Here is a 19,901-nt window from a genome sequence, read left to right as displayed (position 1 = left end):
GCACACAACCATGAAAGTCTTGTGCCTCGTTCCAACCATTTTTATTTTTATAGTCACAGTAAATTTGGGTGCTTAATGGTAAGGGCTCTGGATGCCATTTATAGAAAGTTAATTGAGAATCGTGACTGGTGAAGTAGGTGGACCATTAGCAGTCCTAAAAACCCAGATGTTCTCACGAGAGTTTTGCACCACCAGTGGCAACTGCTGCTCGGCACAAAGACCAAAGCTGGCAGAGGGAAGGGCTTTGTGACTGCTTTGTCTCCAGTCACCTCTCTCCAGAGATCTCCTTTTGAGGAAAAGGTTGTCTGCATTAAATATAATTCTACATCCCTTATGTTCTGATCGTATCGTATATCTTTTTTCTGTTCTGGAAAGCACTTTCTGCTCTGAAAGGTGCCGTATAATTAAAATGTGTTTCAGTGCTGCTTGGATTTAATTGTATTTTGGGGCATTTTAATTGGTAGTATTTAGTAGTGGTACATTTCTATGTTCGTTTCATTCAGGCTCTTCTTTTCTTAATTGAAACTTGCATCTTGAGAGCGTAGGCTCTCTCTCAGGAGTGTGCTAAAATTAGAAGCCCTGGCGTGTTTGTGTTGGGCTTGTGTCAGAGCGAGGAAACAATGTCTCCAGAACAGGTCCACCCTGTAGCTAAATCATTACCTGCGCTCTGTAAACAGCCCCGCGTCTCCTCCTGCCCCCCTGCGTCTCCGCTCCTCCCCCCCCATCTCCGCTCCTCCCCCCCCCCCCCGCATCTCCGCTCCTCCCCCATCTCTGCTCCCCCCCTGCGTCTCCGCCCCCCCCCCTGCGTCTCCACTCCTCCCCCATCTCTGCTCCCCCCCTGCGTCTCCGCCCCCCCCGCGTCTCCGCTCCTCCCCATCTCCGCTCCTCCCCCCCCGCGTCTCTGCTCCTCCCCCATCTCTGCTCCTCCCGCCCCCCCATCTCTGCTCCTCCCGCCCCCCCATCTCTGCTCCTCCCGCCCCCATCTCTGCTCCTCCCGCCCCCCCATCTCTGCTCCTCCCGCCCCCCCATCTCTGCTCCTCCCGCCCCCCCATCTCCGCTCCTCCCCCCCGCGTCTCTGCTCCTCCCCCATCTCTGCTCCTCCCACCCCCCCCCCCCCCCAATCTCCGCTCCTCCTTGCATTTCCATAAAGCACAATTGACATGATAAATGTCATTTATAAAATCATTAAATAAATTGGCAAATCATTTATCTAGTTCGGGGAATTTATGAAAGGAGAAATGTAAGGGTTACATAAAGCATTCTTACAGCATTTTTTGAAAAGATGACAGGGAGTGCGGCCTTTGGCTGCCTGAATGGCACGGCTCCATTTCCGTTTGCCTTGCTGACGCTAGCCTCGTGACAACCGTGACGAAAACGCTGCTCGTCCTGCAAAGCCAGAGCCTTTAATTACAGGTTATGGAGCTTTCTTTCCCCTCCCACTAATCATGAAGCAGTGCTTCATTATTCTCCCTCAGTATGCACTATCGGTGCAAATGTCAGCGAATCACAGGCCGGCAAGCCCACACACCTCACAGCATAAACACGGAATGCTGGTATGCATAATACGCTCTCCTCCCATTTGTGCGAATGTCATGTGTGGCTCGGCAGCCAATGGCGGGCGAGCAAGCCCACACACACCTCACAGTGTAAACAAAGAACGCAGGTATGTTTGGGAGCGAGATCTCCGCTCACAATTCAAATGTCTCCAGGCATTGGATGCGGTTCAAGCCTCTGACACGCGACCAGACTCCCAGGTAACGTGCTTCTGCACCCAGCAGAGAGCGGCCTCCGTTTCGGATCTGGATCCAGCTCCTTGTGCGGAAAAATGTTTTGCCTACAGTGTTAATTTCCCTGCTGCATAATTGAGAGATCTCTCGGATTCATTTGATCAACACATTGCTTAGGGTTTCAGAAAAAAGTCCGGAACGTCCTAATGTAGTTTAAGATTACAGGAGCATAGGTAGATGCCTACAAAAAATAACATCAGTGGTATCACCACAATCATTTTTAGTATTTAAAAAAAAATAAATAAATATACGTTTACCATCCGTGATTACAGTTGTGATTAAGTGCCTCCCATTGGCTAACGTGTAGAGCGTGGACTTTCGGTGGAGGACTGGGGGGGAAGGAAAGATTTTTCGGGCAGAAGAGGAACAGGAAGCGGCTGTTTATTTTTCTGGTTTCCTCGCGAGGCCCGGCGAGAGCGAGCTGCTGTTCACCCGGTCACGGGTCCTCCGGCTTTCACCCGCACGCCCTCCCGCCCGAAGAGAGGGACCCACTTCCATAAAAGTCCACTCTCCTTCTGCTAACCCAAATATCAGCAGCGCGCTTCTGCGCAGAGCCCCCCCCCCCGCGTCCCTCGCTGCTGTCCCTGCCTGCGGAGGGTCGACAGACAGCCGGGGCAGGAAGCGCTGCTCCGTCTGATATCATCTGCCTTCAGCCCCCCACCCCACCCCACCCCCCGCCCCGCCCCGCCTCTGACTTCAGCCCGCAGCAGAAACCGAAGAATAAGTCCCATCTCCGCAAGCGATTTTAATCCGCGCATTCAGACTTAAAATTGTATTTTTGACCGTTTGACCGTTGGTGTGTGCGTGCGCGCGCGCATGAGGCGTTAGCTAATTATAAAGCGCTTTGGATGAATACACTCCATTTACCATTTGCTGTGTATTTACATTATTGCTAAATAAGATGAGGTAAGTCCGTTTGACTCATTGCGAGGTTTGCCAATGGAGTCGGAAGATTTCACTTGTCGAGCCAAACGGTGACTTAAACCGCGCTAATATTTTCTGCTTGAGAGAAGCTTGCTGAGCTTGCGTGGCGCGGCTGAACGCAGGCCCGTCTCCGGCAGCGTTACAGACGGATCATGGGACGCGACCGGCATCGCGCCGGGCAGTGGCGGGAACATCAGTCGGCACCAGTGTTCCCGGAGCGCCGGTATTCCCAGCAGCAACGCGTGCAGATTAGCTTTAGCGCCGGAAAGTCACGCTTAAGGAAACGTATCCTCGGTTTAACCCCTGGAGTCCGCAGCCGGGCGAACGGCAGGGAGACGGGCACAGGGATGAAGGGAGGTCTGAGGCTTGAATCTGAAACCCCTTCATCCACATTAGAACCACTTCAGGTCCTTTCACTCCTGACCCCTATTCAGTAAGACGTCCTGTGGGGGGGGGGGGGGGGGCAGTATCACTGCTTCTGTCTCAGCCTTGCCCGCCTCCCCCGCACTGCTGGCAGTAAAGGACTCATGGACGCTAACTACACCCCCGAGTGCCTCTGTTGTATTGGCCGTGGAGTATGAACCCAAATGAAACGTGCAGCAGCCTCGCTCTGTACATTTGTATTTTTTTTGCCCTTCCTCCTCCTCCTTTCCCCTCCTCCTGTCCGGGTCTGCTTTTTCCATGGGAATCCCAGGCCCTTATATGGTCAGCAGCAGCAGCGCGGCTCTCTCTGCCAGGGGCTCTTTACGGAGCCGGCCCGGCCGCGAGTGAAGCCCAGCTGGCCAGCCCCACGCTGGTGATACCCTCTCCATGGCCTCCTGCAGCAGCACAGTAGCTGCCTTTTTACCCCAGCCAAACAGCGCCACACACACATACACACGCTCACGCTCACACACACACACACACACACACACACACACACACACACACACACACACTCGCGCACGCTCACACCCACACGCTCACACCCACACGCGCTCACACACACACGCGCTCACACACACACGCGCTCACACACACGCGCTCGCACACACACGCGCTCACACACACACGCGCTCACACACACACGCGCTCACACACACACGCGCTCACACACACACACGCTCACACCCACACACACGCTCACACACACACACACGCTCACACCCACACACGCTCACACCCACACACGCTCACACCCACACACATTCTCACACACACATTCTCACACACACATTCTCACACACACATTCTCACACACACATTCTCACACACACATTCTCACACACACACACGCTCACGCACACATTCTCACGCACGCACACAAACAAACTGACACGCGCACACACTCACTCGCACACATACACGCACGCATGCACTCACATTCACACAAACTCACACACGCACACACACTCACACACACATTCGCGCACCACACACACCCACGCAGACATACTCACACTCAGTCTCACACACGCACACCCTCGCACGCATGCACACGCGCGCACACACACACGCAGTCTTACGCACAGATGCATTCACTCACTCTCTCACACACACACCCCCTCACAGACACAGACATACACACACACACATGCGCACACACACGCATGCATTCATACACAGACACACACTCACGCGCACACCGACTGTAACAAGGAATTCCTTTTGTGGAAGTGCCGCATTCTCCACAGCCTGTGACATCACGGGGGGCCGGCGTTCGCGGCTGATCCTTGGAACTCCGAGCCCGGGGTGTTACTTATCTGGGAATTTCTCCACTGGTATGTTAGACGAGGACCGGGCCATGGGATCGCGGGGTGGCTGAAGAAACGGGGGGGAGGGAGAGGGAGCGTCTAAGCTTCGGCCGAAAGGAAGCGGTCATTTTCTGTGCCGTCTTTGCTTTATATGGGAAAGCCGATCAAATCCGGCTTTCTAAAAAAGAAAAGCGGGCTCTCTCGCTCCTCAAATTCAAAGTCCATGTACTCTTTGCCATCTTATAATTCGATGCGGACTCATAAAACAGAGTTGGGCTTTTCTTTGGCCCTACTGAAAGTTCATGAACTTGAAAAATAGTTTTTCTTCTGTGTGTCACATATTGAGCGAGCGAGACCTGCCGTATATATCTCTGATATGGTGTTGCTGGTTGGGTTTCTGCGAGCTGTGATAAGGCTTTATCAAAACACACGGGCAGATACCGGATCTCAGACGGGAAGCATGGAGAGTACAGAACACTCTGAGCTAATAGATGAGCAAAACAAATCATGGCATGATCAGAGTGATCATGCTTCGTTTGTGTTTGGCCTCGCTCTGTTAAGCTGTAGTTTGTACGGGTTTGTAGCCGTTGTGGTTGTCTCCAACCAGCTGTGCTCATAATGGTGGTAAATGAGGCCTTCATACACACGCCACGCCACACCACACACCACACAAACACACACAGCACGCAACACACGCACACATTACACACGCAACACACGCACACATTACACACACTCACTCACATACACACATACTCACTCACATACACACATACTCACTCACACACACAATCACACACAATCACACACACACACACACACACACACACAGCACGCAACACGCGCACATATTACACACGCAACACACTCGCATACATACACTCGCAGTCATTGAAATGTGTGCATGTGGCCCCTCGTAAGGGATGTGCTTTTTCACATCTCACCGAACACCGCCTGAGGGGGTCTTTTTAAAATAGGCTGCTGACCTTATTCTAAAAATACAGGGAGAACCGGAGGTCGCCTTTTAGTCAGAAAGAGGAAAATGAGACATTTTTATTTTTTTCTGTGAGCCCTCCTAAAATGACTTCCTGTAAGAGACCCATGAGCCTACATTTCGGTTTTCTAATTTTCATTTTCAAATTTTGAACAGAATCATGTTCCCTGGCTATTATGCCAATGAATGAAAGACGTGTCCGGCTCATACTGAGAGTGTGCAGTACACGATAAACCTCATCCGCAGGCCTGTTTGCCCGGCTGTTTTTGCCCACCCCGTCAATTGCTGCGTTTACACATTGAATAAGTTATTGTGTTACTTTTTTGAATAGTGTTATGGCTTATTTAACCTCTAAATTTCCCAGAATAGAAGGTCTGACTCTTGGAACCTTGGAAAAGCTGTAACAATAGTAGTCGTAGTAGCAGCTGTCGGAAGTTTGCGCTTGCTTATCAATGATCATTACATTCTCGCTAACCAACACGAAGCATGATATATTGTATATTTATCGTCATCGCAATATCAACATGCAACATAAACGCATCGCAAAAGTGAATTGTCTGCATTTTTTTATTATTTTTTATTAATGTTCTTCTGTTAAATCGATTCGCTGTTCATGTGCAATTTCTTCTTAAACGGGTGTTAGAAATAATGTTCTTTTTTTGTATTACTTTTATTCAGTTGGCATAGGTTGTTCATTGTCTAGGGTCTACATTATCAGTGTACCTAAAGCAGTGTGACATTAGAACTGTGCGCACTTCAATATTTGTTTATTTCTCGGAACTCATACTGGCATTGCAATATTCAACCACGTTATCGCATATTGCATATTTTCCTTATATCGTGCTGCCCTACCCGACACCACCAAACCGAAGAATGGTGCATTGTATCTGTTCTGGCAGCTTGCGGTGCCATATAGTTTGTCTTTAATGTTGTCTTGCATTTGCCATGAAATGGAGACAAAATGCTAAATGTTTTGTTGCCAATCCTCTCTACTGCAGAGTGGCCGTGGATTAGAAGTTAGTTGGGTCTCGTCCCACAGTTTGATTTCCGGTGGATTTTTGTTCTCTCTCCCACGTTAGTGCCAGAGGCTGTTTAACGCTGGTCAGATCCCAGCTCTCTTCAGTTCCGCTAGTTGCTTAGTTATGATGCCGGTTGCTCCTTATGAATATATATTAATATTTACACAACTAGGCGGCCCTGGAACATGTTGTGCTTGCCGGTGATTGGCTGTTGCAAAGCTCTTTCTCGTGATATACAATGAACCGCCATAGCTAGAAACATTTATACATAACCATGTCTGGCTGTTGGTTTAAATGACGAGATTAATGGCTAAATGATGCATATTCTGTTATGAAATTTAAATCATTTCTGAAATAAATGAAGCGTAGGCCTAACGGCATTGCCTTGTGGGATCAGTCATAATCAGCTCTTTTTTTTCTCTGGGAGTACTCTAAACACATGCCAGAAGTTTTGTATATTTCAGTTTTTATGTATTTTCTTTTTTTGAGTATTTCAACAAGTGCTTTTGTGTGATGATCGATGATGCCTGCTGTTTAGCTCCCAGCTAAAAAAAAATTTTTTTCCCCTGTCTTCATATTTTCCTTTTCTCAGTTAAAAATGCACATGTTGGTGTTGCACTCTGTTCGAGTGTGAAGACACTCTGAAAGCTGTATTGTGTATATATATAATTTGTGGATTTTGGTAATTGGCCTACATTTTGTTTCCTGGATGAGATATCGCACTGTTCATGCAAATTGGCGGGAAGATGGACGACCGTCCTAACGGAAAAGAGTATTTCCTCTGCGGGCTGTCTGTGGAGATCAGAGCGCTGGGAAGAATGGAAGCAACCGGAAAGACTCATTCAAAGTGTGGGGGGGGGGGGGGGGCGGGCGGGTTCTGAACTCACCTTCGCTGCAATGCTACAACCTGTTCTGTCAAACTGGCTCAGCGCATGACCTGGGCCAGATACATGATTATTGTGGATTCCAATACTTTCCGGTGCTCGATTGATCTTGCCTGGTGCAGTCGAGCCAACCAAGAGGACCAGAAGGTGGGGCCTGCGCTTTTTGAGAGCGTTTCACAGGTTCCAGTAAACCAGTCAAGCTCAGTAAGGCGCAGAAGTGTTTTTGAAACGATTGCATATGTGAGCAGGTCTCGGCGACAGCTCTGGGAGCACCCGAGGGCCTTACCTGTCGTCACGGCGAAGGGTTGCCTGTGTCGTCAAGGCGAGGGGCCCTGTCACTCAGAAACGGGGGGCGGAGCAGGAATGCACGGCAGCTGAAGATAGGGCCCTGGAATTCCGGGTGTTCCTCCAGCCCCGCCCCCCCACCCACCCTCCCCAGCTGTGTCACGGCAATGTCCGTAATGCCAGCCGTCTGCGCTCAGAACAAAGGCGCACGTATTTCCGAAACCGCACCAGGTGCTTTTGGCGTCGGCGTCGGCGTCTGGGTCAAAGTAAGGGAACACGCTTACACCTGGTCACATAGCACTAAGCGCTCTGGGACGCTTCTGTTATGAATTTTAGCCTCTCTGGGTTTGGCCAGCGGTGTGTTGTTATTGGCGGGGCTGCGCAGATCCTCTGCGGCGATGTCGTAACGCAGCTAAAGATAGGAGGGCTTCGCTCCGCTGTCAGGGTGCGGAGGCTCCAGTCGCACATCTTGTACTTTGCTCGGGCGGAACTGTGCGGTTGCAGGGCCTTTTAAAGTATGGAACGAGCGCCGGGCCCTCGCTCAAGTGGGTGCTGGGTTTAGGGAAATCCAGAATACACAGACCCACACGTGTCATTTCCAGGTGCAGCGTTAAAAAAAAAAAACTAAAAAAAAAAATAAATGATCGATATTGTTCAAATACCTTTCACACGATTATTAAATTATTAACAAGAGCTGTAACGGGGTGCAAGCCATTTTTGAACTATTGATTTAGGGAACCTTGTTATTCTTTTTCCTCCTCCTCTCTGTGTCCTCATGCAGCTACTCGGAGGCTTCCGGGGCCTACTTCTGTTCTTAGTTGTTCAAGGGCCCGAGACCGCCTGTTAGTCAAAATAAGATGACTGTGGAAGCTTTTCTGGGGCCTCCTAAAACCCAGACTAGACTCTTGTGTCGCACACCTTTCTTACAGCCAAGCGCCTCGCTACCTAACCGGCCTGGATGTTTCCAGAAACTGGCGAAACGGGCAGAATCCTGACCCACCTGCGCTGGGTCCGTGCAGAGCAGAGGATGGGGACGGGCAGCCTCTCGGATGGGGCTCCCAATGCCCCGAGGGGCGGAAACCAGCACTGAGTACAGTCGGGCGTGCGGGAAGTGCCTGTGCAAAACCCAGCCCGCCCTGCACCGAGCGGCCCCCACTTAGGACGCATATTAGATTTTTCTGATCTGTTTATTTTTAGATGTTCCCCGTGAGATAATTTGTCCTCTGCATTTAGCACATCCTAGTTACTCCGGAGCAGTGGGCACAGTGCAGCGCCCGGGGAGAAATGCGCGCTCAAGGGTCCCGACAGCCGCGCGGATCTTATGGTGGCTACACCGGGGCTTGAACCACCGACCTCCCGGGTCCCGGTCACGTACTTTAACCGCTACGCTATCGCATGTGAAGGCTGTGAAAACGGCGGCGAGCTGCAGCTCACGTACGGCCGTGGACTGGACCTCGTCTGCAGGCGGTTATCTCTCGCAGCGTGTGGAAAGGGAGGGGAAAAGCCCCAGTGTGAGCTGAGCGAGAGAGCAAGTGAGCGTGTGTGTGTGTGTGTGTGTGTGTGTGAGTGTGAGGTTGACTCATAGGCACCGTGGCTGAATCACAGCGTTCGGTCAGCCCGTGCCGCCAGCTGTCAAAAAACCCGAATCAGAACTTTGTGTGCAGACGGACTTTAATTCGGTTCCTTCGGCGGGCTTTTTAGGCCGAATATTTCAGACGCGCCTTCAGAGTTTCAGTGCTGCTCGCTGCTTTAATCCAGGGCTTTGTCTGTTGGTGGCAGGCCAGTCAGTGAATTATGTAACCTGCATAATGAATTCTGCTGCCGACTTGTTTTGCCACGTAATTACTGTCTGTGCTCAGTCCCCCGTCTGCGTGTTCCGGAGGCTTCCTGCGGCTGGAAAGGTACCATTCGGATAGACGTCGAGGCAACTTCCTGTCCTTCGACCCTGTTCTCAGTTTTTTTTCTACACTAAAAGTTCTACTACACTAAACCGTTTTGCAAGAGTTTTCCAGGCCTCCAGATTTGAGTAGGTGTAGCTAATCTTTGGAAAATCTGTGGGAGAAACTCTGCTTCCCGCAACACTTGACCATAATGGGACTTCCTCGGTTTGGTTTAGAGTGGGTCACGACCCCTTGTGGGGTCATCTGATTTGAGGATGGGGGACGGATGGAAATTTTGCGGAAAAGATAAGTTTTGTCTCTCTCTAAAACATGAATGTAGGCTACTGCGTAGCAAGGAGGCACGAGAGGTGGTATATCGTAAATATAGTCACGGCTAAAGGGCGTTGTTTAGCGTAAGGTGTGTATGTGGGTGGGGGGTTGCGGTCTTGTTAACATTCATTTGGGGTCGCATCAGAAAAACATTGGGAAGGTCCCCTGCTTTAGAATGTTCTCACTTTGTCGCAAACCTGTGTGTAGAAGCTACGGTCCGGTACCTGCCCTCGTTTGCAGGAGAATGGTGGCTATATTTAAACTGGTCCCTCTCCCTTAGCTCTGTGCGGGTAGATGACCTACACAGTGGAACAGCACAGCAGAGAGAGCTGCGACAGAGTGGCTTCACGCGTTACCTGTGCGTCTGCCCGGCCGCATTCCTCCCACACCGTGTGCTTATTGAAGCTGCTTTTGGGTAGCAGAGACTGTGTGTTCCGACCGGACCTCGGTCAAATGTGTCATTGTTCTGGATTCAAATACTCTTCTGTGCTTTATTGAGCCTGTCTGGTGTACTGGGACGTATGAAGTGCTCTCAAAAAAGCGCTAACCCGGCCTTCTGGTCCTCGATGGCCTGAATTTCACCAGGCAAGATCAATCGAGCGCAGAAATGTATTTGAATCCAAAACAATTGCATATTTGACCCAGGTCTGGTTCTGATTGCAACCACTCGCCTTCCATGAGCATTTAGTCAAAATTGGATGTTTAATAATCTGGTTAATGTATTAGGTTTTCTGATTTAGAGAGTTCTTGAACTTGTCGGTGCTGTAACGGCACGCAAGTTCTGGCCCCGGTTCCCGCTCATAAACTTTTGTCCTGTTTCGGACCCCGTCGCCATGGAAACCGGCCCGGACGTGACTGCTGCAGGTTTTTTTTGGGGGTTCTTTTGTTGAGAGGCTTTCGCCCGTCTCTCCCACTTCGGCCCAGAGCCTGGGCCGTGAATTCCGCCGTGTTATTTCAGGATTAGACCGCCGCATGCGATGGGCGGCGCATTGTTTCACGCCCGTAGCCATTTCCATTTTTACCCCATAGGTCGGGGCAGGTTTTATTAAGTTATTCTATAGATAGCCCAGGCCCTGTGTGGGTGTGTTTAAATGTAATGTTCAGACCCGTCTGTTGCACCCACACACTGCTAAAGAGCATATCTGTAGACCCGATTCAACACAACCCTCATCGGAGAGCGATGTTGTTCTACCTTTTATTCCAGGGTACTTTCCTAGTTTTCGTGTATTTTTCCATTTAACCCCAGTTTGCATCATTCCTGGAATATTTCGTGCTTGCGAAGTTTAGTAATAGTACGTTACATTACATTACTGGCATCCAGAGCGATGTACAGTTGATAAGACTGAGCAGGAGACAATCCTCCCCTGGAGCAATGCAGGGTTAAGGGCCATGCTCAAGGGCCCAACTGTTGTGGGGATCTTGTTGTGGCTACACCGGGGGTCATACCACCGACCTTGCGGTTCTCAGTCATGTACCTTAACCACTACGCTACAGGCTGGCCATCGACTCTGCAAGTGTCTTGGCTCTGTGTGCTTGGGTTCACCCCACTGTGGTCTAACCATCAGCCATGGTGAGGGAATGTCCAGGGCTTTTGTATTCTTTTGTTTTTCTGTGAAGTTACAGAATGGGCACCCATTTGAGATTGCTACACATGCTATTAATTCATTGGGCTGCGACCTGCACTCTCCCATGATGCCCTTCTGTTGAGCCCGCTCCCCTATCACTACCTCTATCACACACCTGTTATGTTTTTGGTATGACGCGTAAATGGTAAATGGTTGGCATTTATATAGCGCCTTTATCCAAAGCGCTGTGCAATTGATGCTTCTCATTCGCCCATTCACACACCAATGGCGATTGGCTGCCATGCAAGGCACCGACCAGCTCGTCAGGAGCATTTAGGGGTTAGGTGTCTTGCTCAGGGACACTTCGACACGCCCAGGGTGGGAATCGAACCGGCAGCCCTCCGACTGCCAGACCACTGCTCTTACCCCCTGTACGGAAACATCGCTCTGATCTTACCCATCAGGCCAACATTTATTTATATCGGCTGAATATTATGTATCAATTGCATATATGAACAGTATTTTTTTATTTTTTGCTTCTGAGCAGAACATTGCCCATATTCCAAAACCAGATGTGTCTGGCTTTTGTGGCCTTTGTTGATGATGACAGTACTATGCACATGGGTGGCTGTATGCTCAAAGTAGTCAGGAGTTCATTGTTTAGAAGGCTAGAAAATCTTCCAGATCAGGCCCCAGTAATCTCTGTGGAAACTTCTCCAATGGTTGGTAGGAAGTAACACAGCAACGGGCCTATTTAATGTACCCTTTGTGTATATCGTGTGTTTAAGTTAAAAGCATTAAATGGATTCGCATTATGGAGGAAGTTGGCTCATTCCGCCTCTTCCTGTCTGTCACCCGTCGAGTGGGCTGCAGTTTTGCCGCCCACCATGTTGGATACTGTAGTCTGACTCAGACCTCCACCCCCCCATAATCTCCCCATCTGTGCTCCGTGAAGGTGCGATGTCTCTGACGTCAGGCACAAGAAGAAGATTTGAGAAGTCGCCTCCAATCTGGTGGTGTGTCAGGATGTGAATTTTCGTGCCAGGAGAGAACTTGTATATGCTCGCTCGAAACCACCAAGTCATACCTATCCCTCACTGACTGTTCAAACCCGGGAGATTTTGATTTACGACGGACATGTTGGCAGGGTAGTTGGCAGAAGAAGTTCGCAGGAGTTGCAGATTTGATGTGCATGTTTGTAAAAATCTGCTCTAAAAATATATGTGTTGTGTTCTTGTGTGCTGTCAGATCTGGTGCCTCCTCCGTCTTGAATGTTTGCTTTTAAAAAGTTACCTTCGCTGTAGCAGTCAGCGATTTAGGACATTTCTATATCCCCATCAGTACAGATTCAGCCTCGATGCAGCTTTTTGTGAAAGTTGTGGAGATCGTTTTTCAAGATGGCTTGTGTGCTAATTATCATTTCTTGCTTTAAAAAAATCCATTAACTGTAATGGTATTCAATAGAATGTAGTGATGAAATCAGTCACCGTTGGAAGCAGAACTGAACTCCTACTTTAAGTCACTGCACCCTGCATTGGATATGCGACTACTGAATGTAAATGTGGTCTAAAACTGCATATTTCCCTCCATTGTTTACTTTCTCTAGAATTGCCCAGGCATGTCATCCTGTGGGTTTTCTATGGCACGATACCTGTCCTGAAACATTATACGCTAACAATGGTTTCCTGGTATCAATGAGTGACATCAATGCACTGGTATGAATTAATTTAACAAATCAATATTATAAAGCTGCCACACCTCAAATTCCACAGTTTTACATTGTGCTGCAAAAGTCATCGCTCACCTTCAGCATTGGACCAATTAGATTTCCATGAACAAAAATATGAATAAAAAACACACAATCTTGATTACGAACTTGCTACTGTCTAATTACCTTAATTGGGGATTCAAGTATATGAGCTACATTATATTTCTATGAGTATCTTGGACTTATGGCAAGTGTCAGGGAGCAAAGGGAAACTTAACTTTGAACCCTGTGTACTGCATTTCCCACAATCCTCTCCTTCCGTGTGGATCAGAATTTCCTGGAAACCTGCACTCAATTTCCAAGAAACCAGGGTTGGGTACGGGTACGGTTTGCTTTCCTACTATTGAGGATACAAGTTGTATGCAAGTAGGGAAGTAAGCAGTGTTGGACCTGCCCCTGCACTCAATTTCCCAGAATGCTGTGCTGTTGCCGGCAGGATGGGAGGCGCTGGGCCTTGGCGGTCCAGGACAGCCCCCCTGCACCTGCTGCTCTGCCACAGACCAGCATAACCCCTCCGCTTGGCCCCACGCCAGCCCTGGGTCCTCAGCGCTATTCCTGGCGCTAATTAAAGTCACACTCGCTATATATAAATTCCCTGTTGGCCGGTGGGACGTGCCACGCTAAGCCAGGGTGGAATTTTACACTGCATGTCCCGTGCAGCCTGACCGCACCATGTTCTCTCTCTCTCTCTCTCTCTCTCTCTCTCTCTCTCTCTCTCTCTCTCTCTCTCTCTCTCTCTCTCTCTCTCTCTCTCTCTCTCTCTCTCTCTCTCTCTCTCTCTCTCTCTCTCTCTCCTCTCTCTCTCTCTCTCTCTCTCCTTCCCTCTCCGTCCCTCTCCGTCCCTCTCTCCCTCTCTCAGCCAGCGAAACTCCAGGGGTATGTCCACAGGAAGCCGCCCGGTAGCAACTTGAAACCGCAGAAGCGGTGTCTGGTCTGGGGTTCCTGGCCGCGAGGCCTCGTCTGTCACGCGTAATCGGCTGGCTTGCTTTCGGGAAGTGCGGTCGGGTAGCGGTCCGTGAGCCGGGCTCGTAACCAGGCTTCGTTGCAGGTTCAGATGCCATGTAAAACATTGCGGTTATAACCGTGGAACAAGGTGCTTAAAGCCGAACTGCCTTCGTAAATATTCATCTCTAAATGGGACATGTTATAGCTGGGCGTCCGTCCAGCAACTTCAGAACAAATTCAGATCGACACAACAGTTGCACACACCTGGAAGACGGCAAGAAAAACCAGCTGCTAATTCTGCGTGCCTCTACTGGGTTACACCCTCCTGAACCAAGCGTTGCTGGATAATCATAATCACGGCATTATTCACAGACGCTAGCCTCCAAGCTAACTTCACACCTACCTTTCCACATCCTTAGGCCGTGTTGGTTTGGCTGGCCTGCCACGGAGAATACTCGTTTGGCGGGCGAATGCGGAGTGATGTCACCACTTGGACCGAGACCTGCGTCTCGCGTCTGACTCGTGACTGCTCGCCTCTGATTATGTAGCCGAACGAGAATCGACGTGTCCTTAATGCTGGTCGTCCTGTGTTTTACGATTGCCGATTTATCGCCGAAAGCCGGCCATTTGTTTCTGAATCGGTGCCTTTGTGTGAGATAGTGTGGTGAGTGGACGTGGTAGTTTTTATTTTTGACTGCAGTAGAAATGCGTCCTGCACTACTTGGTACTTAGTAGTCACACGTGACCATGAGGGTGAGCTTGCTGGTTAGTATGACCGCCCTTGTTTCGGGCGTATTGCGACTCTCACACTCAATACGGGAGCGTTGCGGCCTACCAGTACCGGCCAGGGGGGGTTGTATGGGAAAGTTGCGACACTAGCGGGTCTAGTCCAGTGTTTCCTCCTTAAAATGAGCTCCCCGTTGAGACCCAGGGAAGCAGGTGAGCCGAGTTAACTGTGTAATCAACTGCTCTAATTGAATCATTAAGTGCAGAGTAACATCAAAAACCAGCAGACCCTGTAGCTCTCTGGGACCAGGGCTGGCGACCACCGGTCTAGGCCCTGGGGAATAGGCTGGAATAGGGTACGCTCACTCTTATAGCCTTAGACTCTGTCCATATGCTTGCTTGCGTGTGTGTGCGTGTTGCGGGGGGGGGTACGCCCGCTCTCGTTCGGGGGGGTCTGCGTGTTCCGGTCGACTCCGCGTGGTGACTCAGAGATCACTGCTGTAAGGAGCGGGCGCCGGCACCGGCGGAACAGGTTTGAGCGCAGACGCGCGGCGCTCGTGTGTCGGGCTGAGTCGCTACATGTCTGAGGACTCCCGGGAATGCCTGGACGCGGGCCTCTGGCTGCGTCGGGCCTGGTGGAGGAACCACCGGGGAGGCCTAACTCGCTACGCGCCACTGCGCTAGCCTGGCTGCTGCGGTACAGACACGACGTTAATTCATCCGATCTCAAATCTTTAGGAAAGGACACATCTGTAGCGTCTTGTTATTTGTTAAAAAACTTGTTTAAAAAAAAAAAAAAAAAAAACGCTAAACGTTCCTGCATTGGGCAAGAAACCCCCCTTTGAAAAGCATTATTTTAACCCTTTGTAGAGCAGGTTTTTTTTTTTTTTTTTTTTTTTTGGGGGGGGGTATATTTTCAGAATTCTACGTCCGTGTTCTAGAACGCTTAGTAGTGATTGTTACATCAGCATCAGCATTAGAATGTTAATTTCAGAACATTCTAATCACACATTTATGGCCTTTAAATGCCAGAGTGTCTCTAGCCCCCGTGTTGTCCAGCCTGGAATAGGTGCCGCAAAATGCAGATTTCTCTTTTGACTTTAGCCTGGCTCCCTGGCTGCCGTGCTAGCACCTTTAACCATCCTGAACATGAATGGATTGGCATCGGTGGTAGGTCGTAGCTCGTAGGCGGAAACTATGGACATGTGTGACGCACAGGTGAACCAGCTTGCGCGGTCTGCGTTAGCCTCAGGGCGCATAGTCGTTCCTCAGCCGGGGTGATGGAAAAGAAAAACGGGGCGATAGACTGCATCCCGTCTAAGAGCAAACGCAAAGGAGTACAAAATCTGTGAGGGTATTACTCCAGACAGTTTCAAGAAGCGGTTTGTGCGGATTTGCAATTCAAAACGGGTCAAAGGGACATCATTTCTGAGGGAAGGATTTGTTCCTGAGTTTAGTCAAAATATCCTGAAGCTGTTTTGAAGATTTCAGTAAAGTGGAAAAGAAATAAATGATCTGACTGTAAAAAAATTTGTAACCATATCACACTAGGTATCCTAGCGGTCAGCTTTAACAACCCTCAGACTGGGTTGGTAGCTGGACTGGACCTACCCTTTCAAGGGCGGTCAGTTAGACGAGGAGGAGAAGGGCCTGGTTCGGGTGCTCAATGGAGCCCTTATGGACCTGGGACAGTATGGCGTGGGTGGCAGCCTAGGCCTCGTGGTTAAGGTGCTTGACTGGGTCCTGGAAGGTTGGTAGTTTAAGCCCCAATGTAGTCATAATAAGATCAGTGCAGCTGCTGGACCATTGAGGCCCTGAACCCCACATTGCTCCGGGGGGCATTAACCCCTGCTTAATCTAATCAACTGCATGTTACTTTGGAGAAAAACATCAGCGGAATAACTGTTGAGCGGGGCCCTGACTACCTGGAGTGTGCCTAGCCGTAGCCCCGCCTCGATGCAGAGGAGACGGTCAGCACCTGGAGGGTTTCTCCTGTCCTCCAGTCTCTCCCTCTCTCTCCCCCTTTCCCTCCCCCTGTCTCTCTCCCTCTCCCTCTCTCTCATCCCTCCCTCCCTCCCTCCCTCTCTCTCTCTCTCTCTCCTCCCTCCCTCCCTCTCTCTCTCTCCCTCCCTCCCTCTCTCTCTCTCCCCCTGGGCAGATGGTCTGGTGGACAGGCCACTCTCTCCCCTGCCCATATACGGTGCAGCCAGCCACCCAAATTTGGGCAAGGACTCAGACCAGATGGCCATGCGTGGCAGGCCAGTGCTGCCATAGCAACCCGCGGGGTTTACAGGGGCTTGTTGAGACGGGGGGTGGTCGTGGGGGGGGGGGGGGGTTAGTTTATACTTATTATTTATTGACATTGGCGTTGCTTCATACAACATTATTAACCCTCTGCTGGGCAGGTTGTTTGGGTTTTACCCTAACATTTGAAGTCAGTGTTCTAGAACTCCGTGTTCTGGTAAATTTCCTGGTAAATTGTTCTGGGAAGTCACCGGTAGTGATCATTAAGTCAGCACGAGAAGGTTCAGTTCGGAACATTGTCACATTTGTGATGTTTTCGTTTATACTTTATTTATTGATATTGGCAAAATTTCATACAGAAAGTGATCACACAGGGTCTTAAACAGGCCTCTAAACGCAGTGACCAGACAGGGACGTCCTGATTCTCTGGGGGGGGTTTTTCGGATCACTGGTTTCAGAAAGCGCTAACGTCATCTGAGCCGGTTTAAACGCGCCGGCACCTTTTCCCCGGGTCTGCGCTGCCCTCTGTTCAGCGCGGGGAGCGACCGTCACCCTCTCCCGTCGAGCGTACGACCCCGGGCGTACGACCTGCGGTCCTTCAGCGCAGGGAGTGACCGTCACCCTCTCCCGTCGAGCGTACGGCCTGCGGTCCTCACAGGTCTGCGGACGCTGGAATGCGACCTCGCTCGCAAAATTCCTGCCGGGCGCGTGTGACCCATCCTCCCCGAAATCCAAAATGGATTCCGCTTGTGGAGCGTCACCAGCGTGTGCTCAGTCAGGCCTACGGCCCGTTCCGTCCGCACTCTGTGGAGGCTGCATTAACCGGCTTCATTTCCAGTGCTCCGCTTTGTACCGGGAAGTTTCAGTCGGCAGAAATGTTTTTAAATTCATTTTGAAATACGTATTTTTTTAATGGGGACTTATGCGTATTAACAGTGTGTAGCTTTTGCCGTTTTCCCTTGCTTGTCCCTAGAAGGCCTTTTAAACAAATTGCAAGTCAACTAAATCTGGAAGACGGTGATTAAAATATGAAGTTACACATTTATTGCAAGATAAATTACTGTTTATACATGATTGCATATCTGATTACCTGCTAAATATGGTTTTAACTTTGTTTGAAACTGTATATAATGACTTGCAAATCTGTGAAATGTGTTCCTTCGAAAGGTTAAATCCTTTGAAAAGTAAAAATCACAATTTAAAAAAAGACTTGGCTGTTGTTAGAGTATCCCTTAACAAAAACATAAGTCTGTGTTGTAGAACTCCACTGCTTTCAGTTACCGGTGTTGATGATTACATCAGCATTAGGACTTTTCAGTTGCCAACACTTTTTACATATTTGTGACTGTTAACCGTACAGGTAATGTTCTGGGTGACATTTTCTGAAGGAAATTGGTGACGAGGCTTAAGAACCGTAGCCTGATTGTGCAGGGGGGCCGGACGGGTCTGTCTGAAAGATGCTGGAGAACACAGATGGTGCCCATTTCCGTGGTCTGAACCCCGTCTCTGTGCGTTCCAGGCCTGCATCGATGACAACGTGGACATGGTGACGTTCCTGGTGGAGCACGGGGCCAGCGTCAACCAGCCGGATAACGAGGGCTGGATTCCGCTCCATGCCGCTGCTTCCTGTGGATACATGGACATTGCACAGTAAGTGACCCTTCATTAGCCTGTTGCCCTCTCTCCTCCTCCCCTGTTCCCCTCTCTCCTCCTCCCCTGTTGCCCTCTCTCCTCCTCCCCTGTTGCCCTCTCTCCTCCTCCCCTGTTGCCCTCTCTCCTCCTCCCCTGTTGCCCTCTCTCCTCCTCCCCTGTTGCCCTCACTTCTCCAGCCCTGTTCTCCTCTCTCCTCCAGCCCTGTTTCCCTCTTTTGCCCCTACACCAAGGCTACTTCCCAAGGGCTTCAGTGCTGCTGGCTTAGCTGCCATTAGCCACTAGCTGTCGTTAGTCACTAGCATTGCTGATATGAAGCTAGTTCTGTAAGAGCTGATCTGGGGGGAGGTCTAGATCAGCTGTGGTTCAGTGACGACTATAATTTGGCAAAGCAATGATTTGGTGATTTAGTGCTCAACTGAAACTAAATTTAGTTGTCCTCCGGGACCAGGGTGCAGGTAGCCTCAGATTTCAGAAGGACGTGCAGTCTCCATCCTTAAGGGACTTCTCTGGCCTGATTTTGGTGATGTACTGGAACTGGCAGGTAGTATCAGGGCTAAGATGAGCGAGATGACCCTGTTCGTAGAGTTCTGTGTGGGTTCAGAAGAGGGATGGATTAGGCAGAATATGCCCCAGTCTCTGAGCCAGGTCACGTGATTAGTGTGGTGCTTCTGTTCTGGTTCAGTGTTCTGAGTGGTGGGGAAAGAATGAAGTTGTGGTGCCCTTCATCTGTTAAAGATTCAGGTGTTTGTTTTGTTTTTTTTTCTCCCTTACGCCACACCTGGGTGAGGTCAAGTGCTCCCTCTGACTGACTGCTAGACTTCCGGCTGCTGGAGCAGCAACTGCACAGACACAGTCAGACTCCAGATAAACACCAAACCAAGAGCCTCGTTAGGTCGTGTTTACATTTACATTTTACATTTTAGTCATTTGGCAGACGCTTTTAATCCAAAGCGACTTACAAGTGCATAGGTTCTACCACAATCCAGAACTAGGAAAATACACCTGGACTGCTGTTCTAAACATATAGTTGTCATCGTAAGTGCAATTATTTTTTTTTATTTTTTTGGGGGGGGGTTAGACAGGGATAGGGGTATCAGAAGGGGGGGGGCGGGGTAAATCAGGAGGGAGTACTAAGGTAGAGTTTGAAGAGGTGTGTTTTGAGTC

General features: G+C 49.9%; 1 protein-coding gene across 7 annotated transcripts in view; it reads left to right on the top strand.

Annotated features, from left to right (window-relative positions):
• ppp1r12a (protein phosphatase 1, regulatory subunit 12A) overlaps positions 1–19,901 on the top strand; it is an 80,783-nt gene that overhangs the window by 12,325 nt on the left and 48,557 nt on the right. For all 7 annotated transcript variants that reach the window (XR_009709351.1, XR_009709350.1, XR_009709349.1 and 4 more), the window contains exon 2: positions 18,604–18,734. Coding sequence is in view for 2 of the 7 variants with exons in the window: in XM_061251197.1 (XP_061107181.1) it covers positions 18,604–18,734 (131 nt within the window). In the remaining 5 variants the exon portion in view is untranslated. The remainder of the gene's footprint in view (positions 1–18,603; positions 18,735–19,901) is intronic.

This window comes from Conger conger, chromosome 8, assembly GCF_963514075.1.
Source record: "Conger conger chromosome 8, fConCon1.1, whole genome shotgun sequence".
Classification (NCBI taxonomy): domain Eukaryota; kingdom Metazoa; phylum Chordata; class Actinopteri; order Anguilliformes; family Congridae; genus Conger; species Conger conger.
This window is presented reverse-complemented; position numbering and strand designations above follow the sequence as displayed.